The 23,958-nt window shown below is 51.3% G+C and overlaps 2 protein-coding genes across 5 annotated transcripts; both read left to right on the forward strand.

Moving 5' to 3' along the window:
* Nucleotides 1-265: 265 nt before the first annotated feature.
* On the forward strand, nt 266-5,720 carry C12H8orf58 (chromosome 12 C8orf58 homolog). Of its 2 annotated transcripts, none has more exons than XM_045131467.1 (7): nt 266-349; nt 1,836-2,308; nt 2,666-2,806; nt 3,385-3,481; nt 3,620-3,732; nt 3,940-4,046; nt 5,075-5,720. In XM_045131467.1, exons 1-7 carry the CDS (start codon nt 301-303, stop codon nt 5,181-5,183), a joined length of 1,089 nt encoding a protein of 362 aa, XP_044987402.1. In that variant the 5' UTR covers nt 266-300; the 3' UTR covers nt 5,184-5,720. The 2 variants fall into 2 exon arrangements, with proteins under 2 accessions (XP_044987402.1, XP_044987403.1); XM_045131468.1 differs by having other exon boundaries at nt 3,943-4,046.
* A 922-nt stretch (nt 5,721-6,642) lies between these two features.
* Ccar2 (cell cycle and apoptosis regulator 2) lies at nt 6,643-23,893 on the forward strand. Of its 3 annotated transcripts, none has more exons than XM_004665807.2 (21): nt 6,643-6,770; nt 7,731-7,827; nt 8,045-8,136; nt 8,485-8,576; nt 8,769-8,883; nt 9,063-9,192; nt 9,373-9,469; nt 16,253-16,372; nt 18,354-18,576; nt 18,661-18,774; nt 19,058-19,221; nt 19,495-19,666; nt 19,902-20,132; nt 20,294-20,497; nt 21,105-21,246; nt 21,355-21,437; nt 21,747-21,893; nt 22,015-22,126; nt 22,208-22,396; nt 22,525-22,730; nt 23,137-23,893. In XM_004665807.2, the coding sequence occupies exons 2-21, from the start codon at nt 7,770-7,772 to the stop codon at nt 23,179-23,181; spliced, it is 2,736 nt and encodes a 911-aa protein (XP_004665864.2). In that variant the 5' UTR covers nt 6,643-6,770; nt 7,731-7,769; the 3' UTR covers nt 23,182-23,893. The 3 variants fall into 3 exon arrangements, with proteins under 3 accessions (XP_004665864.2, XP_044987077.1, XP_044987078.1); XM_045131142.1 differs by having other exon boundaries at nt 21,358-21,437; XM_045131143.1 differs by having other exon boundaries at nt 20,294-20,455.
* The last annotated feature ends 65 nt before the right edge of the window (nt 23,894-23,958 follow it).

The raw sequence follows: 23,958 nt of genomic DNA on the forward strand, positions 1-23,958 counted from the left end.
CCGGCCAGCGTCCCCCGCCCCTCCACCCCCACCCCCAACCCCAACCCCAACCCCAACCCCCGGACCGTCTGGACCCAGGGTCTTTGGCTCCGCCCCCAGCCAGGGCGGGGTGGGGGTGTCCCTCGACCCGTGCCCGCGAGGGTCAGCGCCCATCACCTGCGCGCCCCGCCCCCCGCGGGCCGTGTCTGGGGACCGCGCCCAGCTGGGCGGGGACCGGCGGGGCGGAGCCGCCCGGGCGCTGCAGCTGGGGCCGCGCGGGGATCGCCCCGGAGCTGCCGCGAGCGCGGCCCGGAGCGCGCCATGCTGGGTCGGCGGCGTGTCTTTGCGGTGGAGCCTCTTGGCGGCCAGGGTGAGTCGCCCAGCCTCGGGCCTCGTGGCCCCCTTTGCCCCGGAGTCGCTTCCTTCGCTCCCGCTCCGCCCCCCACCCCAGCCCCGTGGGAGGCACCCGCCGGCCGCGCACCCCCGCCTGCTCGCTGATTTCGCTCGGGACGCCTTGCACAGGACAGACTCGCGGGGTTTGCGCGACGCACCGGCCACCGCCCACATCCCACTGGTCACCCGATCCTCTGCTCTCTGCTCGCCAGTGTGGAGCGCCTCCCCCATCCTCCCTCGCGCCATCTGAGCTTTTCTGATTCCTCAGCCCCCCCCGCCTCCGCCAGCAGTCCCCAAAGCCCCTCGGATGGGCGCGAACCCCTTTACTGGTAACGGTGCAGGAGTGGAACTTCCTGACCTGTTTCCTGGTCCAAGGAGACCCGGACTGACATCCTGCTTGCTCCAAGGCAGCCTCATTGCTCCATTTCAGCAGGCACCCCAGACTGTATTACAGGGCCTGACACAGAGGTGACAATAATGGATGCTAGCCAGTGGAACATGGTGACCCAAACCTGTATCCTAACACTTGGGAGGTTGAGGCAGGAGGATTGCATTTGGGAGGTAGGGAGTTCATAGCTAGCCTGGGCTACATAGTGAGTTCCAGGCCAGCCTGAGCTACGGAGTAAGTAAGATAAGTAAGAGCCTGTCTCAAACAAACAAAGCTAACTTTTGTAAGAAGTTTTTTATTGACAATCTCCATGAAAATAGACAATATGCTTTGATTTTTTTTTTTTTTTTTTTGGATTTTCGAAGTAGGGTCTCACTGTAGCTCAGGCTGACCTGGAATTCACTATATAGCCTCAGGGTGGCCTCAAACTCATGGTGATCCTCCTACCTCTGCCTCCCAAGTGCTGGGATTAAAGGTGTGTGCCACCACGCCCGGCCTGATTTTTTTTAATTTATATTTTAAAAGGTTTTTTTTTTTCCCTTAAATGTTACAAAGTCATCGTTTCTTGCTTTAAAAAGATGATGAAAATGATGATTGTAGCCGCTGCTGTCATTTTTGTTTTGTGGTGTTGGGGATGGAACCCAGGGCATGGTGCCTGTATCACTGTCTTTACCAAGGTCCCTTTGAGCTCCAGGAGAGATTTAATCCTGTATCTGGATCCCAGGCTTAACTCTGTTCTTTCTCTCTTGGAGGGAGCCCTGTCAATTTTCCTCTCTTTGGGGGGCTTTTGGCTATCCACTTAGGTCTGGACATCTCAGTTGGACCCTCACAGAGGACTTGATGGGCATGACTTTGCCTATCACATAACCCAAAGTGCGGGTTCCTTCCCACTGACTCCAATCAGAGCTTCTCCCGAGGCGAGTCGGAACCTTATTTCCGTGGGGCTGTGACTGTTCTGTGTCCTTGCTTCATGACTGACCCAGGACACTCTTCCCTAGGGGAATGCTGCCAGCTGTCAGGAATGCTGGGGGTGTCGAGGGTAGCCTGCCCCGGCTGACGGTGACTCTCCTTGCAGATGGGGCCTGTGAGGACCTGGCGTACAGCTGTGTTGTGCCTGGGGTCACCAGCACCTACAGACGGATCCCAGATGAAGCTTACGGATGTTCACTGGACTCCCAGGAGGGAGAGAGCGCGCTGAAAGATCTAGAGAGACAAATGCCACTTCTTAAACTGGCTTCTCAGGACTCAGGTGTAGAGATGGTAGTTGGGGACAGCCCCCTGGCCATCTTGCCAGAACTTTCTCAGGACTATTTGAACCTTGAGCCCATGGGGAATCCTGAGCCTCCTGCTCAGCTAGACCGGCTGCTGGCCAGCCGTAAACTGAAGCAGGTGCTGGAGCGATCTCGAGAGCTCCCCGGTTTGTCTAGAAGGCGCCACCCTCTCTTGCTACCAAGCACGCATGTGTGTGCGACACCTGTGTATGCAGCGGGGTTAGAGCCCACGGAAGCAGAAATGGAGCTAGAGGATGCGCTGGAAGAGGCAGAGGGGGTGAGTGTTCACCTCAGTTGGGTGCAGAACAGGGTGGAGACAGCCCAGCTGTGGGGCTTTCGGGGACCCTCCCCCTCCGTTCTCCCTGGAGCTCTCTCGGGGTGGAGCATTCTTTGTCCCTAATTGACGGTTATGTCACTGCTTCTTGCTACACCCCACACCCAGCGTGTGTAGCCACCCCCACAGAGGAAGTAGGTAGGTATGGGTACCATGCCTAGTCTGGCACTGTAGAATCATGCGGAGTGTATGTTCCTTGGCCTGCCTGCTCTGCTCCCCTTTCCTGGTTCAGCATAGCCCGGCTTCCCAGTATGAGAAGCTGGCTGGGTCCCCAAGTCTCCCCTGCCTTGTGCCCCACAGGTGTCTGAAGTGGGGCCTGGAGCGGCCCCCTGCCTCTCAGGACAGGGTTTTCGCTACCTGGAACACCTGTGCCTGGTGCTGGAGCAGATGGCTAGGCTCCAGCAGCTCTACCTGCAGCTGCAGACCCAAAGGCCCCCTGCGGTGAGTGAGCGAGTGGCAGGGAGGGCAGCCTAGCCTGTCCAGCAAGTAGGGGAGGTAGAGAGGGCACCGGACCCCTGGAACTGCGACTGCCTTCCAAATAGCCTCTGCCTTATGATGAGCTTATTTTTATCTTTCTCTTTAAGAGTGGGAGTGGGAGAGAATGGGCTTGCCAGGACCTTCAGCCTGGTGCTAACCAACTCCAGCCGCGTGCGCCCCCTTGTGTGCATGTGCGATATTGTGCGCTTGCATCACTGTTTGTCTGGCTACATGGGACCTGAGGATTTGAACATGTGTTCTTAGGCTTCGCAGGCAAGCACTTTAACCGCTAGGCCATCTCTCCAGTCCTGGGTTTTTTAAGTATTTAATTTATTTATTGGAAAGAGAGGGGGTTAGATAGAGGCCTCCAGCCTCTGCAAATGAACTCCAGATGCATATGCCACCTTGTGTATCTGGCTTACATGGGTACTGAGGAATTGAACCTGGGTCCTTAAGCAGCCTCACCACCAAGTGCCTTAACTGCTAAGCCATCTCTCCAGCCCTCTAATGAGGTTTTGGTTGTTCCTTCTCTCCTGCCCCAGGATTCTGAAAAAGAGGATTTGGCTCCGCCACCTTCACCTGCCCCATGCGATGGGATGCAGGGGCCTGGAGAGTTGCTCAGCCAGACGAAGGAGATAGGTGAGCGGCAGTTGTGTCTTCTGTGTTCTGCCTTCTTTGTGTGCCTGTTCAGGGTCCCAGCAGCAGACCCCATGAGCTGTAGCTTGATTGGGCTGCTTCCTGATCTTGCCTCTAGGTAATGTGGTTCTCTTTCTGAAGGTGTAGGGGCAGCTGCACCCCCAGAGGTGGGAATGCTGTGCACCAATCCTCTCAAGCTGCAAGAGGTCCTGGTAGAACCAACTCTCAGCGCGCCGTGCTCCCAAGGACATAAGGTAGTGATGGATGTGTGTGGACAGGTGGTAGGATGGGACACCCGTGGGGATTGTTGGTATAGGTATCCAAAATCAGAAACTTTGGGAAAGCGACAAGATTTTGTTTGAAGCTGGATGTTTAGTCCTATGAGTAGTGATGGCTGTTCATTAGGGATGTGTATGTGGGGGCAGGGGTGGCTCGGTGTTGACCCTTTACCCTCTGCTCAGCAGGATCTCTCCCACTGGGACAAGGTCAAGGTCTTGCTCAATCGGATCCGCTGGAGGAGTCCTCAACACCCTGAGCCTCCTGCCCCTCCTGATGGTTCTGGGCCCATGTGAGTCCTGTGCCTCATCTACGTTAGGGCGTTTTAAACTGATGAACCAGGGTGTTACAATGGTCATTCCATTTGTCATCCCCATTCCTGTATTAGTTACTTTCTCCTTGTTGTGGCCAAATACCTGACAAGAAGCAACTTAAGAAAGGAAGGGTTCCTGTTTGAGGTTACAGTCCAACATGGCAGGGAATGGTAGCAGGAATTTGAGCAGCCAGTCACATTCACTGCACAGTCAGGAAGCAGAGGTAAGGAGCGCAGCTGCTGCTCAGGCTGCTTTCTCCTTTTTATGCAGTCCTGGATCAGCTCATGGCATGGTGCCACTGTTAGGGTGAGTCCTCCCACTTCAGTTAACCCAATTTATTTATTTAGTGGTTTTTCGAGGCAGGGTCTTGTTGTAGCCCAGGCTGACCTGGAATTCACTATAGAGTCTCAGGCTAGCCTCAAGCTCATGGCGATCCTCCTACTTCTGCCTTCAGAGTGCTGGGATTAAGGCTTGTGCCACCACGCTTGGCCAGTTAATTCAGATCCCTCACAGATACACCCAGAGATTTGTTTCCATGGTGACTATAAATCCTGTCAGATTGACAACGAGGAATTAACCACTGAAGTCCCTATGGAACTTAAGAGGCAAAGATAGTGTTGGAAGCGATGCTAGAAGAAACAGAAAGTCATTAAAATGTCTCATTCCTGGGTGAGGCTGAAAACTTGACAGGGTTGGAAATTAAAGCCACCAGGTGAGTAGATAACAAAGTCAGAACCAGATTATGAGAAATCGCCTCACGCCCACCCAGCAAGCCCTCCTAAACACTGAGATTTAGACCACTTCTCCTGGCTTGTGGGAGGTGCAAATGGTTTCACTGTGGATGAAGTTCGCCACGCTTGGGGGCCATATTGGCTAATTAGCTGTCCAGGAGGAAGAAGCGCCAGTTTGATCCCCCCCAGCTTCTCCAAGGCTGCTAAACAATGTGAAACAGCTGGGGCTGTTCTTTTCCTCCTCTAGCCTAATACCTCTTTTTGCTTTTCTATAGGACTGAGTCCAAGGACCTCTCTGAAAGTCCCCGGTGCCGTCCTCACCGGAAGACCTTTATTCCATCATTAGTGGTTAAGAAGCCACGAGCGAAAAACTTTTCTGTATGACGTCTTGGTGCACCTGAGGACACAGGATGGAGAGTGGGCATCATGGAAGACCCCCTCACCCCTTGTCTTGTTGCTGCTTTGCTGCACTGCCGGGAAAAGCTGTTGGTGCTTGCCCCTCTCTGAGGTGAGGGCTGAGTGCTTTGCTAAGCAGCCTGGCTGAGGAATCCCGCCTCCCCTGAGGTGCCAAGGTGTGGCAGCTGCAAGGCTCCTCCTCCTCCTCGCCAGAAATCCCTGGGCTTAGGCAATGTGAACTGACTTATTAACCAGGCATCCATAACATGTATATAGCACCTGTGATGTGTTTGGGTCCAGTATGTTGCAGATGTGTGTTTATGCACAGTGAAAGATAAAACTCTGGGACTCTTAGTACTGTCAACTGCCTGGACCCAACCACCATCGTCTGCTGGAATCATGTATCCAGAGGGTTCGTCTGGGTAGAACTGTGGTATGCTGGAGTGGACCCTCATTCCTCAGTGCGCTGTTACTGACGTGGATTTCTGATTTCATCCTCATACCTGACATGGCAGGCCTGGGACAGGGAATCCTGCCACCGCTGCCACTGTATTGAATCCTGCCCCAGAAGCAGGGCCTGCGAAGACTCTTGAGGAAAGGGGAAGACCAGGAAAAACGCGGGGCAGAGCAGAGTAACTTCAGGGTCGATTCTAAGTGGCTCAGTTCTGTACTAGTTTTTAGCATGTCAGAGCAGAAAGAAAAGTCCATACTAGCTTTAAAACCACGACTAGGTCTGTTAACTTCCGAGCCACAGCTTTGTACTTGGGATAACGCCTGCCCCTACCTACCTCACAAGCCTGTTATGAGGATAAAGTAACATTAAACTCTCTCAAAGTGTACCGTGACTGTTACCTGAGTAGCAAAGGGGAGGACGTGGGTGCTGGAGGCAGACTGGACTGGAGCGACGGAGGAGAGGCCACTCTCTCCGGACGCGACTTCGAGTAAGTCATTTCATCGCAGTCTGGTAGGTTTCACCGTTGAGAGTTAAAGCACCGACCCCAGGACCCGCTTCCCCCGCCTCCCCAGGCTGCAAATGGAGGGGCAGGGATAACGACGGGTGTCCCCGGCTTGAGTCCGATGGCACGACGTCTGTTGGAGATGGAACACGGATGCTCGTCTCAGCGTTGGTTCTTGCGGGGGGGGGGGGGGGAGGTTACCGGAGCGACGTCCGCCTGGGCCGCTCCCTCCCTCGCTTGCGTTTCAAGCGTCCAGCCCCGGCCGACTTTAGCCTAGGAACCATGCTCTGAGATCCTCGTTTCCGAGTGGGGGCGCTTACGCGGGGACACCACCGAGGCCTGGCTCCCGATGGCCGTACGTGATCCGGGGAAGGCGTACTTCCGTCGTCTTTCGTGGCCGCGGGGATGGCGGGCGGGTTGCGGGGGGGGGTGGGGTGGAGGGGGAGAGAGGGGGCAGAGAGCGGCCGGCGGAGACGAGGGAGGGACCATATCCGGGAGCAGCGGCAGCTTCCGACCAGTGGTCGCGCTTCCGGAGAGGCGTTTCCGGCGGCGGCGACAGCGGCGGCGGCGGTGGTTCCGGGTGTCTTTGTCCCCCCGGTGTCGCGGCCCTGGCCCGCAGGTGGGTTGGAGGCTTCCCGCCGCCCCGCCGCCTCTCTTTTGTCTCTTTCCCCGTCGGAGAGGCCGCGGGCCCCGGGCGGCGGGCAATGCCGCGGGCGGAGGAGGGGCCGAGCCCCCGGCGGGCCTGCAGGCTCCGTCTCCCTGGCAACGGCCTCGGCCCGGGGGCGGCGGCGGCGGCGGCGGCGGAGGAGGAGGAGAGGCCGCGCGCGCCGGTCCCCCCCGAGCCCCGGCCCCGAAGGGTGGGCGCGGGCGGCTGCCGAGGGCTGCGGGCTGGGCCGGGATCGCGGGAGCCCGAGCGAGGGCCGCTGGGCGCCTGGGCCCGCCGGACAGCTCGCTTCCCACCCGCCGCTCGGCTGAACAACGGGCGGCCTTCCGCGGGGGAGAGAGAGAGAGAGAGAGAGAGAGGGCCTACGCGACATCCCCGGCACCGGACCCTCCATTTCCCCCCCCCCTCCGGATCCTGCGTGGGGATTTTTTTTAAAAAACATATATATATATACATATTTTTATTTCTGGCGGATGTTTTTGAATGAATGAATGTCAGCTGGACCCCTTGCTAGCCCCTCACCCCGCCATCCTCCTTAGGGCTGGCAGGGGCACAGTGAGAGCAGTCGTTCAGTTAGTTGTTGGGAGACCGGGGTGTGTGAGGACCACTACCTGGTGCTGTGGCCTAGGGGCGAGCCCCCCCCCACCCCCCAATCCCTTGACCCCAGATCTGCAGTTTCCTCTTCTAGAAAACAGCGTGTCCCTATCTCCCACCACGGGCTTATTGTGAGGACAAACTGGAGCGACTGTAATTTCCCATTTCCTTTCCTGCTCCTCTGTTCCCTCTCCATTTCTTCATTCTCCAGGACCCAGCTTCCTTTAAGAGCCTGGCTTTCCATAAGACTCTCTACTCTTTCTGGGGATACATGGAAGTCTTCCGAACGAGCTGTTAACACCCGCCTTTTTCTAATTGAAGGTTTTCCCCCCAAGGCGTTGAAAGAAGACAGCATTCCCAATGTCCCAGTTTAAGCGCCAGAGGATCAACCCACTTCCAGGGGGACGCAATTTTTCAGGTGATCACCTTTTTTTTTTTTCCTACCTGACCTCACAATAGAAATTCCATATGCATTTTGGAGTTAGTTTCCAAAAATCTAGCTTTTTGGGGCTTCACTGAATGAGGAGAGGCTCATTGGAGCCATTTTCCCTTCTGGGTTTACCAGATTATCTGGCTTCCTTTAGTACTTAAGGTGGCAGGTGCAGTTCCTGGAGATTGCTTCTCTGTCCCCATAGGCGCAACTTCAACATCTCTTTTGGGCCCTCCTCCTGGCTTGCTTACATCTCCTGTGGCCACAGACCTGTCCCAAAATGCCAGGCACCTTCAGGTAGGTTGGGTGTCCTTTCTAGTGAGCTTATCCCTCGGACTACCCCAGCATGAATGGATGCCTGATGCATGTTATTTTCTTAGAGTGGTCAGCATTCTTATTCCCTGTCCTGGTAGTGGGCCAGTGTGAGGGTGCCTCTTGAGACTATAGAGAACTGAAGATCCCAGTAGTCTGCAAGCTAAGCCTTAGCTCATCCCCCTCCTCATTAGATAGGTTATGGCCTTCTTGCATCCTCCCATGGCAATCTCCATGCGTTACTCTGCTGGGTTCGTGTGACGAGATTGAGGCTGGAGTAGCTGAGTGTGATGGTGTGCTTACTGCTTTTGACTTAACCCTCTCCTCTTGCAGGGCGGGGAGAAGCAGCGCGTCTTCACGGGCATTGTTACCAGCCTGCATGACTACTTTGGGGTGGTCGATGAAGAGGTCTTTTTTCAGCTGAGGTAGGCCTGCTGGAAGTGCTTATGGGGTTCCGTCTGTCTCCATGCTGGTGGGGCTCCCTCTCTGGAGCCCATTGCTTTGTTTGTTATGCAAGGTGTGAGAGATCTTGGTGGAAAGGGTTTCATGGGGGCAGTCATGGGTGGCTTGTTCAGGGTCCCTGTGCTGATGGGGCCTCCTGGCTTGTGTGCTGGCAGTGTGGTGAAGGGCAGACTGCCCCAGCTAGGTGAGAAGGTGCTGGTGAAGGCTGCCTACAACCCAGGTCAGGCAGTGCCCTGGAATGCTGTCAAGGTGCAAACACTTTCTAACCAGGTACTTATTTTTCTTGCCCATGTGCACTGGAAGGGGGAGGGAGGGAAGGAGGGGAGTCCTATGCCTTGACCGATGGAAAAAATCCTTATTTTTGTTCAAGGGGGTAGGAGTGCATCTTTCTAAGGTAGTGAATATGCTAACCTTTGGAGCTGCTGAATTTCCTGGCTACTGTCTTGCAGCCCTTACTGAAGTCTCCAGCACCTCCCCTTCTGCATGTGGCAGCACTGGGCCAGAAGCAAGGGATCCTGGGAGCTCAGCCCCAGTTAATCTTCCAGCCTCACCGGATCCCCCCGCTCTTCCCTCAGAAGCGTGAGTGCTGTTGGCATGCATGTTGGGGTGTGACTCTGGGACATTAAGGGTGAATGGTCTTGTAACTTCCAGGCTGTTGCTCTCAAACTAAAAGTGGGTACATCTGTGCAGTAGGAGAGAAGAAGGGGGTGATGGACAGGTCATTAGATTTTTTTGAGTCTGGCCATTTCTTCCCTGCAGCTCTGAGTCTCTTCCAAACATCCCACACCCTTCACCTGAGCCACCTGAACAGATTTCCTGCTCGCGGCCCTCATGGACGTCTGGATCAGGGCCGAAGGTAAGAGGATGCTCAGAGGTTTCATTTCATTTCTCTCCAGGAGCAGTGTCCCTTTTTTGACACCTACATTCACTTTCTGCAGCTAGATCCTAGTACATTTCCTTTAAAGGCCAGTATGCTAAAATGTATATACCAACATTGTTACTTTATACCTTGGCTCAGCAAACTCTGGGACATTTCAGAATGTCAAACTGAAGTTGTTTGTTTGTTTTCAAGGTGGGACCTCACTCTAGCCAGGCTGACTTGTTACCCTGTAGCCCCAGTCTGGCCTTGAACTCAGAGTTAATTCTCTTACATCAGCCTTCCAAGTGCTTGGGACTAAAGGCATGTGCCACACCTGGCTTTTTTGTTTGGTTGTTTGTTTGTTTAGATAGTCTCATTATGTGGTCCAGGCTGGCCTCAACTCATGGTAATTCCCTTGCCTCAGCTTCCAAAATGCTGGTGTATGCCACCACATCCTACCCAGCTGAGATTGTTTTTCAAAGTAGGGTTTCACTGTAGCCCAGGCTGACCTGGCACTCATTCTGTAGTCCCAGACTGGCCTTGAGCTCACAGTGATCCACCTATGTCTGCCTCCCAAGTACTGGGATTAAAGGTGTGTGCCACCATGCTTGGCTTTTAATTTAATTAAATTTCATTTTCTAAGGTAGGGTCTCACGCTATCTTAGGCAGGCTGACTTAGAATTTACTATGTAGTTTCAGGCTGGCCTGGAACTCACAGCAATCTATCACTCCCTCTAGAGTGATAGGTTTAAAGGTGGGTGCCACCACAGCCTTCTAAATATTTTTATTTATTTATGTACAAATGGAGAGACAGGCAGGCACATGCGCGCGTGCACACACACACACACACACACAGAATGAATGGATGTGCCTGTAAATGAACTCCAGATGCATGTGCCCCTTTGTGCATCTGGCTTTATGGGGGTACTGGGAAACCAGACTTGCGTGGCTTGGTTTTTGCAGGCAGGTGCCTTAACAGCTGAGCCATCTCCCCAAACCTTAATTTTTTTTTTTCCAGGTAGGGTTTTACTCTAGTCCAGATTGACCTGGAATTCACTATGTAGTCATTCATAGGCTGGCCTCGAACTCATGGTGATATTTTTATCTGTCTCATGAGTGTGGACTGCTGGGATTAAAGGCATCACCGTGCCTGAGCTCAGCCTTTAATTTTTAATTTATTTTTTGACAACTTCCCTGAGTGTAAACAATATCTCATGATAATTTCCTCCCTCCCCCCACTCCCCTTTGAAACTCCATTCTCCATCATATCCCCTCCCCCTCTCAGTCTCTTTTTTGATATCATCATCTTTTCCTTCTCTTATGATGATCTTGTGTAGGTAGTATCAGGCACTGTGAGGTCATGGATATCCAGACCCATTTTGTGTCTGGAGGAGCATGTTGTAAGGAGTCCTACCCTTCCTTTGGCTCTTACATTCTTTCTGCCACCTCTTCTGCAATGGACCCTGAGCCTTGGAAGGTGTGATAGAGATATTTCAGTGCTGAGCACTCCTCTGTCACTTCTTCTCAGCACCATGGTGCCTTCTGAGTCATCCCAAGTCATTGCCATCTGAAAAGAGAAGGTTCTCTGACTAAAAGTGAGAGTAGCATTAATAAATGGGTATGAATGTGAAGAGAAGTGCTTACTAGGCAGTTTGGTGAGCATAGTATATACATTTAGCCAGATAGCAGCAGATATTACACCCCTAGGGCTCATGACTACCCCTGTTGTATGTTTTCAATATCAGGGATGTATTCCCTCCCGTGGAGTGGGCCTCCACTCAAATTAGAGGGTGGTTGGTTTCCCCCCAACAGATAGGCCACTATTGCACCTGTTGGCTCATTTGGCCTGGCTGGCCAAATATAAGGCTTGCAGTATCCACTGTTGGGTATCTTCACTGGTGATTTCTCTCTCTCCCATTGAAATGCTTGCGGCATGTCACCCTTAATTAAAAAAAAATATTATGTATGGGAACACCAGGGCTTCTTGCTGCTGCAAATGAACTCCAGAGGCATGCACCACTTTTTGTATCTGGCCTAATATGGGTACTGAGGAATTGAACCCAGGCTGGCAGGCTTTGCAAGCAAGCACCTTTAACTGCTGTGCCATCTCCCTAGCCAGCCCAAGATATACATAAAAAAAATTTTTTTTTGTTCATTTTTATTTATTTAGTTGAGAGCAACAGAGAGAGAAAGAGGCAGGTAGAGGTGGGGTGGGGGAGGGAATGAGAATGGATGCACCAGGGCCTCCAGCCACTGCAAATGAACTCCAGATGCATGTGCCCCCTTGTACAGCTGAATAACGTGGGTCCTTGGGAATTGAGCCTTGAACCGGGGTCCTTAGGCTTCACAGGCAAGTGCTTAACTGCTAAGCCATCTCTCCAGCCCATACTTTACTTTTTTGAGACAGGGTCTCATTTAGTTTAGGCTGGCTTCCAACTCCCTATATAGCCAAGGATGACCTTGAACTTTTTAATTTATTTGTAAGCAGAGAGAGATTGAGTGGGGAGAGAATGAGAATGGGTGTGCCAGTGCCTGTAGCTGCTACCAACAAACTCCAGATATATGTGCCACTGTGCATCTGGCTTTACGTGGGCACTGGGGAGTCAAACTCAAGTCACTAGGTTTTGCAGACAAGCGCCTTAACCTCTGAGCCATCTCTCTACCCCCCCCCCCTTTTCTTTTCCTCAAGGTAGGGTTTTAGTCTAGCCCAGGCTGACCTGGAACTTGCTCTTTAGTTCCAGGCTGGCTTTGAACTCACAGCTATCCTCCTATGTCTGCCTCTTGAGTGCTGGTATTAAAGGTACATGCCACCACACCTGCCTTGCTTTTCTTTTTCTTTTCATTATTTCCTATATTTTTTGGGGGGGGGGGAAATTGTTAAGATTAAGTTTAGATTGAAATGTTAAACAAAAAAAATTTTAAATCAGCGAGAGTGAGAGAAAGAATTGGCCTGCCAGGGCCTTTAGCCACTGTATTTGAACTTCAGATGCATGTGCCACCTAGTGCACATGTGTGACCTTGCACACTTGTGTCATCTTGCATCTGGCTTATGTGAGACCTAGAGAGTCAAACATGAGTCCTTAGACTTCATAGGCAAGTGCCTTAGCTGCTAAGCCATCTCTCCATTCTGAAATGTGCAAATCTTAAGTGCAGCTTTGATTCTCATGTTACCCTGCCCCCAGTAAGATTACTGTAGAAAGTTCTCTCATGTGGTTCTCTTTTGAAATAACTGTACAGAAAAGGGACCACCCTGTCTCTCACATGCCAGTACTTATTACATGGTAAGAGCTGGCAAAGCAGTCTAATGTAAATACTTCAAAGGAATAAGGTATAGCTCTGAGGCAAGGTTATACAGCCATCCCTGTGACCTGGGAAAGATCATTGTAAAGCTAAGTGGAGGCAGTGTTGTCTAGGATTGTTTTTCACACTGTCCACAATTTTTTTATTAAAATTTTTTTATTAATAACTTCCATGATTATAAAAATATCCCATGGTAATACCCTCCCTCCCCCCCCACGTTCCCCTTTGAAACTTCATTCTCCATCATATCCCCTCCCCATCTCAGTCTCTCTCTCTTTTATTTTGATGTCATGATCTTTTCCTCCTGTTATGCTGGTGTAGGTAATGTATGGCACTGTGAGGTCATGGATATCCTTGTGTCTGGGGGGAGCATGTTGTAAGGAGTCCTACCCTTCCTTTGGCTCTTACATTCTTTCTGCCACCACTTCCACAATGGACCCTGAGCCATGGAAGGTGTGATGAGAGATTACAGTACTGAGCACTCCGGTCACTTCTTTCTAGCACCATGATGCCTTCTGAGTCATCCCAAGGTGACTGCCATCTAAAAGAAGATTCTCTACCAGAAGTGAGAGTAGCATTAATATAAGGGTATGAACATTAAGAGACGTGCTTACTGGGCAACTTGATAAGCCTAGTATATACATTTAGCCTCACACTGTCCACTATTGAAACCCATTGTTCTGCTCTCAGTCCACAGGCCATACTTGACTTATATCCTTGTTTGATGTCTCTTTGTGTTCATTTTTTTTTTCCAAGGTAGGGTCTCACTCTAGCCCAGGCTGACCAGGAATTCACTATTTAGTCTCAGGGTGGCCTCAAACTCATGGCGATCCTCCTACATTTGCCTCCGAGTGCTGGGATTAAAGGCATGTGCCACCATGCCTGGCCCTTTATGGTCATTTTGCAAGGCCCTTCCCTCTCATTCTGTGAGCTTCATTACAGAACCACAGCAAGTGGCTTTTGCCATGTGGCCTGAGTACAAATTAGTGCTGCTTTGGGTTCAAATTCAGGTTCCTGTATTAGTTGTGTTTGATTGGCTGACCACCCGTGTTGTGTGACTTTGGCCAGGTACTGTCTCCAGTTAGAATGGGAACATGCAAAGTAGGAAGAGGAGCAGTAGGAATTAATCACTCTGGGAAGAACATCAATTTGTAGAAGATTTGGTCATGTTGTCATTCTGCATGGAGGCTCATAAACCCTTGGCTGTGGGATGCAGGGGATAATGTTGCCATTGGATACTGCTTAGCTGCTGATGTCTTCGATGGGATGGACTTCTGCTGCTGTGGCTAGTGATGTTGTCCACTGGCTCTGCCAGTCACAGCAAGGGTTTGAGCAACCTGGGGCTGCTGAGTCCTGTGTCCAGTGCCAGCAACATACAGTTTAGCTAGAAGTTAACAGCATTTAGTGACAGCTCACTGCAGTCCTGGGTTTGCTGAAGAAAAGGTGTCAGGACATGTTTAAAACTGTGCTTCCGGGCTGGAGAGATGGCTTAGCGGTTAAGCGCTTGCCTGTGAAGCCTAAGGACCCCGGTTCGAGGCTCGATTCCCCAGGTCCCACGTTAGCCAGATGCACAAGGGGGCGCACACGTCTGGAGTTCGTTTGCAGAGGCTGGAAGCCCTGGCGCGCCCATTCTCTCTCTTCCTCTATCTGTCTTTCTCTCTGTGTCTGTCACTCTCAAATAAATAAATAAAAATAAAAATAAATGTAAAACTGTGCTTCCGTTAGAACTGTGGGGCACTCATGCCCCGTAATGGTGAGAGGAGATGGTGCTTTTGGGACATGGATGCTTATGAATAGGAAGTGACAAAGCAGGTGCAAGAGCGCAAAAACTCTGTTACTCTAGCCAGCTCAGCCAGGTGTGATGGACGGGGAAATCGCCCAGGCAGGTTAATGGAAAGGATAGAAGCCTGATACACATAATGGACTATTACCTAGGCATTAGGACTTGCTGGTAGGTTTTCTGTCATGTGACATTGGAAAATTTCCTTTCAATCTGATATTTATTTATCTGTATGCGTATGACATATGTATGTATATGTGTCTGTATATGTGAGCACACGTTTGTACAGGTTCATCTGACATACGTGTGTGCACTGGAATCCTGTGGTTGGTGTTCATCTTCCTTAATGGCTCCCTACTTCACTTACTAAGGTGGGGTCTCATTTCAATGGAGAGGGCTGACTAGGCTAGTATGACTAAACATCCTGCAATCCCATCTCTGTCTTCAAAATGCTGGGACCACAGGCCAGCCACCATGCCCACCTGGCATTTACATGGGCGCTAGGGATCAGAAATCTGGTCTTCATTCTTGCATAGCAAGCCCTTTATTCTCTGAGCCATCTTCTCAGTCCTTTCCCCACCCATTCACTATATACTGATTAAAATACATAGTTTTTTTCCTTTTTATTTCAATACATAAGTTAGCTGTAGATACTTTATAAAGTTTTGAATAATTTATTGAAATTACTCATAAGTATTCATAAGTTTAGTAGTCAGAGGCATCTACTAAAGTATTTTCTTTTCTTTTAGGGTTTTTGTTTTATTTTGTTTTCTTTGGTGAGACAGATTCTCACTTGGTCCATGCTTGTCTGTACTGTGTAGCCCAGGCTGGCCTTGAACACATGGAAGCCCTCTTGTTTCAGCTGAGCAAGGGCTGGGATTACAGGCATGAGCCACTAGCTCTATTTTATTACTTGATTTCCTTTCAGTATTTTAAAGCGTTTTTTCCCTTCATAAATGAAGACTTCTGTATATATGCTATGGCTTTTGCTGAATGTAATGGTTTAAAAACCCATTTCTTTTCTCTTTCTTCCTTTATTTTTAATATATTTTATTTATTTATTTGAGAGAGAGAGAATGGGTGTGCCAGGGCCTCCAGCCACTGCAAACGAACTCCAGATGCATGCGCCCCCTTGGCTTTGCAGGCAAACGCCATAACCGCTAAGCCATCTCTGCAGCCTTTTTTTTTTTTTTTTGGAGGTAGGGTCTCCCTTTAGCCCAAGCTGACCTGGAATTCACTATGTAGTCTCAGGCTGGCCTTGAATTCACAGAGATCCTCCTACCTCGGCTTCCTAAGTGCTGGGATTAAAGGTGTGCACAACTATACCTGGCTGCAAATTCATTTTGAATGTTTCTGATATTCTGTTCTAAGGCATTAGCATGGCTTCCTTGTGTGTGGTTCTGGGAATTGAACCTAGGGTCTCTTGCACACTAGTCAAGTGCTCTATCCTTGAATCAAATGCCCAGCCCCACATGACTTCTTCACTGCTCTCCCTCTTCTCTGCTGTGCTGGGATACAACCCAGGGGCTTGTCCATGCTACGCAAGTGCTCTACCTCGGAGTGACCCTCCCTCCCCCAACCCCTATCCACTTCTTTAATTTTGAGAATTCAGATGTTTTCTAGTTCTTTCTAGACATATGTGTGCTGAATACATATTTCACAATGTGGTTTCTTCTTCCTGGTGATGGATCGACCTCCAGTGATGATTATGATTCCAAGAAGCGCAAGCAGCGGGCTGGTGGAGAGTCTTGGGGTGCTAAGAAGCCAAGGCATGACTTGCCTCCTTACCGGGTTCATCTCACACCCTATACTGTGGACAGGTGAGTGAAGGCTGGAGGGTGGGGCTGAAACTTGCCCTTGGACACAGTTCTGATGTTAATAAGATATGGTCCGTGCAAACATGTACATGTGTGTAATTCTGACAGCCTTTGTTTTATTTTATTATTATTTTTAAATCTAATTTAATTTTTTCTCAAATTTTTGAACATTTTCCACGATTATAAACAATATCCCATGGTAATACCCTCTCTCCCTGCCTTTTCCCTTTTGAAATGCCATTCTCCATCATAACTCCTCCCCATCTCAATAAGTCTGTCTTTTATTTTGATGTCATGATCTTTTCCTCCTCTTATGATGGTCTTGTGTAGGTAGTGTCAGGCACTTAGAGGTCATGGATATCGAGGCCATTTTATGTCTGGAGGGAGCATGTTGTAAGGAGTCCTACCCTTCCTTTGGTTCTTACATTCTTTCCACCACCTCTTCCACATTAGACCTTGAGCCTTGGAAGGTGTGATGGAGATGTTATTCAGTACTCTAGTCACTTCTTTCCAGCACTGACAGCCTTTATTTTAAACTAACCACTCCCAGAGGAAAACTATGGTATATACTATTGGATACCTTGCTTTTTTTCTTACTGTATCTTAGAATTTCTTCTATACTGTATTTAATAGTAGATCAGTCTTAGTCTTTTTTTTTTTTTTTTTTTGAGGTAGGGTCTTACTCAGTCCAGGCTGATCTAGAATTCACATTGTAGTCTCAGGGTGTCCTTGAACATATGCTGATCATCCCGTCTCTGCCTCCTGAGTGCTGGGTTTAAAGGCGTGCACCACTATGCTTGGCCTCATTCTTTTCTTTTAAATGCAAGAGTGAGAGTAGCTAAGAGAGAGAGAATTGGCATAGTACCACAGGCAAGCACAGAGGAGCCTGTCAGAGCTCAGAATTGCCTCTGCACTCTTGGGCTGCAATCAGTGACACCCCTGGTGACACATCCCCTCCAGCAGGATGCTGGTGACTTAAGCAGGAAGTTTAACTTTAATAAAAAAGAACTGAGGCTATTGGGACATACATTCAAAGTACTACACCAGTTCTCATAGGGATGCTGTACCCCTCACTCGGTCACCAGAGCCCACAGTGCGTCTTCCCCATACCTGTGCCAACATTGTCATCGCACCCTTTCAGTTTTGTAATCTCATTGGTAAAAAGTGATATGCTGATTTTCATTTCTTTAGTTAGAAGTGAGTTTGAGCATATTTTCATAGGCTTTTAAAAGTCATACTTACTTCTTTTGTCTAAGTACCTACTGATGTCAATTTCTGAGTTTTCTTTTAAAAATTTGAGATTTTTATTACTGACTTGTGAGGTGTGTATCAAGAAACCATGACCACTTCTTTTTTTTTTTTTTGGTTTTTCGAGGTAGGCTGTCAAATCTAGTTCAGGCTGATCTGAAATTCACTGTGTAGTCGCAGGATGGCCTCAAAAGAATGGTGATCCTCCTACTTCTGCCTCCCAAGTGCTGGCATTAAAGGCGTGCGCCACCACGCTGGGCTTACCATGACCATTTCTGTACCTTGTAGTGTTTCTTTCTTTCCCAATTTGACTATCTTTGCCACAGCAAAGTTATAAATTGCTTGGTCAAAGGGAATCCATCTTTATCTATAGGGAGTTGCTCTATTAGAAAGCCCTTCTTTCTTTTTTTTAATTAAAAAAATATTTATTTATTTGAGAGAGAGAGACAGAGGAAGAGTCAGAGAAAAAGACAGAATGGGTGCCCAGGGCCTCCAGCCACTGCAAATGAACTCCAGAGGCATGTGCCCCCTTGTGTGTCTGGCTTACGTGGGTCTCGGGAAATCGAACCAGGGTCCTTGGGCTTCGCAGACAGATGCCTTAACTACTGAGCCATTTTCCCACCCCCAAAGCCCTTATTTCTTAAACTGAAGAATTAAGTGCTCAATGTTGTTTGCAATTGTTTTTTCATGATTTAAGCCCTTGCTCAATGTGGGTTCCCTTGATGTCTTCCTGCAGCCCTGTCTGTGACTTTCTAGAACTCCAACGCCGTTACCGCAGCCTCCTGGTCCCCTCCGATTTTCTGTCCGTTCACCTGAGTTGGTTGTCGGCTTTCCCTCTGAGCCAGCCCTTTTCCCTCCACCATCCGAGCCGGATCCAGGTCTCTTCGGAGAAGGAGGCAGCTCCAGACACTGGTGCTGAGCCCAGCCCTATGGACAGTGACCCCACATACTGTTCCAAGGTCAGTTGACCTGGCTTCTGTTGGGGACTGTTCTCGTAGGGGGTGGAAGGTGGCTAAGCACGCGTCTCGTTCCCTTCTGCACAGGTACTGCTGCTCTCCTCCCCGGGCCTGGAGGAGCTCTATCGCTGCTGCATGCTCTTTGTGGATGACATGGCTGAGCCACGGGAGGCCCCAGAGCATCCTCTGAAGCAGTTAAAGGTAAGAGCTGTGCTGCAGGGGTCAAGAGGTGGTCCATGGTCATGTCCAGCACCTGCCACATTTTCAGCTTCTCATCTCCTGCGCATTAATATATAGAATTGGTTGGTTTCTGAACTGAAGTGTCTCTCATTTTATACAAGAGTGTAGTTCATAGATGTTCCCATTTGGTAGGAGTTAGTTGTCTGGTTGAAATGACTGGCCAGAGTCCCTCAGCTCCCTCAAGGCAGCCTTGCCTTGCTGGCGGTCTTGTGGATCTTTACTTATCCCCAGTCTCTCTCTGCAGTTTTTGTTGGGCCGGAAAGAAGAGGAGGCAGTGCTGATTGGAGGTGAATGGTCTCCTTCTCTGGATGGCCTCAACCCCCAGACTGACCCGCAGGTGCTGGTGCGCACAGCCATCCGCTGTGCCCAAGCCCAGACCGGCATCGACTTGAGCATTTGCACCAAGTGGTGAGTGGCCCTTTCCATGTGGCCAGCTTGCTGTGGGGTGTCAGGAGGCCTGACCCCTGCCCTCTGGCCCGAGTGCTCTGTTCCCAGTTACAGCTGCTCACAGATGACCCCAACTCATGCTCAGCACTCCTTACTGCCTTAGCACTCTTATAGTTGCTGTCTATTTGCTGTGTCTCCTTCCTACCCGGTCTTGAGGCTGTACGGCATAGGCAGTGCGGCACCCATGTGAGCAAGTCTTACGTGAGGACTCCCTTTTCCCCTTGCTGTGCACAGGTGGCGCTTTGCGGAGTTTCAGTACCTGCAGCCGGGGCCTCCCCGCCGGCTGCACACGGTGGTGGTGTACCTGCCAGACATCTGGACCATCATGCCCACTTTGGAGGAGTGGGAGGCACTATGCCAGCAGAAAGCCACAGAGGCAGCCCCCCCGTCCCAGGAGGCATCAGGGGTAAGGCTGGTCCTTTGAAAGATTCAGGGGAGCCAGGCACAAGTGGTGTATGCCTGTAATCCCTGTACTTGGGAGGTGGAAGTACAAGATCAGGAGTTCAAGGTCATCCTCAGCTACATAGTGAGTTCGCAGCTAGCCTGGGATACGTAATACTGTCTCAAAAAACAAAAAGTGCGGGGGAAGTAGGTGTCATTACCCCCCGACCTGGAGGGTTATAGCTTGGCTGTTTTCATAGGAGGTAGAATCTACTGAGCAGACCCCTGAAACATCGGAGCAAACAGCGGTCACTTCTAAACAGAACTCGGAGACAGCAGAGGCCACCACACAGCAAGACGTGGACACTGATCTTCCAGAGGCCCCTCCACCCCCTCTAGAGCCAGCCATCATGGCACGTCCTGGCTGTGTCAACCTGTCTCTCCACGGGATTGTGGAGGATCGGAGGCCAAAAGAAAGAATCTCTTTTGAGGCAGGTGTAGGAGCCTCCGGGAGCGCGTGGTGGGAGCAGCACAATGGTGGGGGCGGCACAGCGGGGTGGGAGCGGGGTGGGGGCGGCACGGCGGGGGGGGGGGGGGGCGGCACGGCGGTGCTCTCTCCCTGGTGCTCACGGCCCTGTGCGTCTTCTGGCAGGTGGTGGTGCTGGCCGAGCTGTTTCTGGAGATGCTGCAGAGGGATTTTGGATACAGGATTTATAAGATGCTGCTGAGCCTTCCTGAAAAGGTCGTGTCTCCTCCTGAACCTGAAAAGGAGGAGGCGGCCAAGGAGGAAGGGCTCAGAGAGTCCAAGGATGAGGTACAGAATGAGGGCACAGCTGCCGAGTCAGACGCCCCACTGGTGAGCCCCTTTCTCAGCTTCTGGCTGGCCTGTAGCCCACACACCGAGTACTTGGCATGCTTCTGAGCCTCACCTGTGCCAGGCCTTGTTGTTCTGAGCATCGTGCGCATGTGTTGCACTGCCCCCTCCCGTGCTCGCTCCTTGGAAGCCTGGGATGGACAGAGGCCCAGGGACATGAATCTCCTGCACATGGGCACACAGCGAGGAAGTTGTGCACCGGGGGTTAAGGGGAGGGAGGTGGCCCAGAAGAGGGGGAAGCCCAGCTGATAGGCCACGGCAGAACAGTAGTGCTGGCCGATGAGAATGCCTGAAAGTGGGTGCTGGAATTGCATGAGGGTGAGCTAGACAAGCAGGATCTTAACCATTTCTATAACATGAGCTCACTTGGCCAAATATTGTCATATACCATAATTGCTTCTGGGGCTAGTATCTGACTCTTGGGATGCCTAGATGTGTCCCTGGCATGCTCTGAATCTGAAGTGGCTAAATACCTACATAGCACATGGGTCACACTGGCAGCTTGGCACACTACTGATACTCCAATGTTAGCCATTGTTACTTTCAGTATTACCAGACTCAGTTCTTCCTCCTTTGTCTGCTTCTCTAGAAGGATGGGCTTCTGCCCAAACCACCCTCTTGTGGAGGAGACGAGGAGGAGAAGCCCCGTGGTGAGGCAGCAGAGGACCTGTGTGAGATGGCCCTGGGCCCAGACTTGCTGCTTCTGAGGGACGATGGAGAGGAGGAGTTTGGTGTGTCTTGTGGTGACAGGTTGCAGGCTCTGGGTGGTTTTCTGGGGCTGGCTCTTAGGGCTGTGGGTTGTTGTCCCTGCTTCATTGTTTAGCTTGAGATTTCTGTAGCAGGAACAAAGCTGGAGGACTCGGAGGTCCGCTCTGTTGCCTCCAACCAGTCAGAGATGGAATTCTCCTCTCTTCAGGACATGGTGAGACTGTCTGCTTGCTGTGCCTGGTGGTGGGAAGCTTGGCCCCTCTGGGAGAGGGGTACTTACTTACTAGTGACCGCTTCCTTTGGCAAGAGACCAGCTGTAGTTCTTGGCTTATGAGAGGGAGCCATTCAGGGCGTAAACAGGGCTCTTTGGTAAGGGGCTTACAGAGCCTGTAGCCTCTTCCCCAGCGTCCTGCTGTGAGGGTGCTTGTCGCTTTCGGCCCAGAGCTGACTGTAAGGGGCTGTGTGTGTTGTGTCCTTAGCCTACGAACTGTCCATAAAGCCTGTTCCTCTGCTTCCTTTTCAGCCTAAGGAGTTGGACCCCTCAGCTGTGCTCCCTTTGGACTGCCTTTTGGCTTTTGTGTTCTTTGATGCTAACTGGTGTGGCTACTTGCACCGGCGAGACTTGGAGCGGGCCCTCCTCACGCTGGGGATCCGGCTCAGTGCTGAGCAGGTAGCTTCCCTCACCCCACCTGTCCTTGTGCAGGGCATCCCTGAGCTCTTGCTAGGTGATGGGTGCTCCTGGGGCAGGAGTGTGTGCTCCTGAGCCATGGGTGTCCTGGTGTTTTTTGAAGGCCAAGCAGCTGGTCAGCAGGGTGGTGACACAGAACATCTGCCAGTACCGGAGCCTTCAGTACAGCCGCCCGGAAGCAGCGGACGGCGGGCTTCCCGAGGAGGCGCTCTTCGGTACGTGCCATGCTCCATGGCCGTGCGGGGCAGGGCTGGCCTGGGCTGCTCTCTCCTGAGACCTTTGCCTGTCTCTTCTAGGAAACCTGGACCTGTTGCCTCCTCCTGGGAAGAGCGCAAAAGCAGGTGCTGTCCCCACAGAACACAAAGGCCTGGTGCCCCACAATGGCAGCCTGATCAACGTGGGGAGCCTGCTGCAGCGTGCAGAGCAGCAGGACAGCGGCCGCCTCTACCTGGAGAACAAGATTCACACACTGGAACTGAAGCTGGGTGAGTGGCTGAGGAGTATGAGAGCAGGGGTCTAGGTGACACCACTCCTTAGGCCTCAGGCCCTTGTTCCAAGCTCCAGTCCTTGAGTGATTAGCAGTCTTTCTGGAATGCCCTCCTTCATCTTGCAGAGGAGAGCCATAACCGTTTCTCAGCCACTGAAATGACAAACAAGACACTGGCAGCTGAGATGCAGGAGCTGCGGGCCCGGCTGGGAGAGGCCGAGGAGACGGCGCGGACAGCCGAACGGCAGAAGAACCAACTTCAGCGGCTGCTGCAAGACTTCCGTAGGCGCCTGACCCCATTGCAGCTTGAGGTGCAAAGGATGGTCGAAAAGGTAAGGGAGGCTGGGCGTGGCAGCACACGCCTTTAATGCCAGCAGAGGTAGGAGATGGAGTTCAAGGTCTCCCTGGGACCACATAGTGAATTCCAGGTCAGCCTGGGCTAGAGAAAGACCCTACCCTGAAAACCAACCAACCAAAGCTCAAACCAAAACAGCAAAAAGAAAGCACAAGGTAAAGGGAGTAGGCAGGTGAGGGGTGGTTGTAACTCCTTTTAGTGAAGCCTGAGAGCGAGCTATGACCACCACGTGGAAGGCAGCCCAGGGTGAGAGCCAGCAGCCGCCTCTCCCTTGTGTTGGTCCACTCGTCCCTGGTTGCTTAGGGAACTATTGCTACTGCAGCCCTCTGCATCTTAGGCAGGAAGTTGGGAGCCGTCTTCATTTGTAACATGTGCTCACACAGGCCGACAGCTGGGTAGAGAAAGAGGAGCCGGCACCTAGCAACTGAGCACCTGTTCTGTGAGGTCTGTGATGGAGCCCGATGACATTAGAGCCCTTTTGGAACCAGAAAGCAGCTGGAGCAGGGCCTGGGAGCCACAGGCAGGGGTGGCTACGCCCTGTGCTCAGCCTCTGAAGGGGACATCAAGCCATCAGAGTGGGGCCTGTGCTATGTGGACGGATGTGTAAGGAACCCCAGTTCCAGCTACAACTAAATACAACATCTTTTGCACCCCTAGAATGTCATTTTGCCCTCAACCTTGGACTCTCCCAGGGCCCTTGTAGTCTTGTGCTGTCTCCTGTCCGCGTCCAGTGTATAGTATGACGGGAGGGAAAGGCTTTTCCAGCCCATGACAGGCCTGATGCCAGTAACTGAAAGGAACTGAAGTGGAGTCTGGTGGAGGCTGAGAACCCCTTTCCTCTGGACTGCAGAGTCCTGTAGGTTCCAGGAGCAGACTCCTGGGGGCTCTGAGGCCTTTTTGGCGTCGGAGCCCATGCTTGGAAAGCTGTCAGTGTTGGGTCAAGGTAGCCAATAGAACACTGTGTTCCAGCCACCCCAGACTTGCCAGAAGAAACCAGCACCTCTTTCTCTGGCTCTTGTGTTCAGAATGTGGTATTGGCTCTGGCCCAGCCCTTTTTCCTGTTACCCATAATTCTCGCCTCTTTCCATAATCTGTGGTTTCAGTTTGACTTTGTATATAAAGTTGTTGGGTTTTTTTTTTTTTTTGGCTTTTTGTTTTTTTAAATAAACCAAAGTCAAAAACAAACCAAATGTGTCTTTGTAGCT

The sequence above is a fragment of the Jaculus jaculus genome, chromosome 12, assembly GCF_020740685.1.
Source record: "Jaculus jaculus isolate mJacJac1 chromosome 12, mJacJac1.mat.Y.cur, whole genome shotgun sequence".
Classification (NCBI taxonomy): Eukaryota; Metazoa; Chordata; class Mammalia; order Rodentia; family Dipodidae; genus Jaculus; species Jaculus jaculus.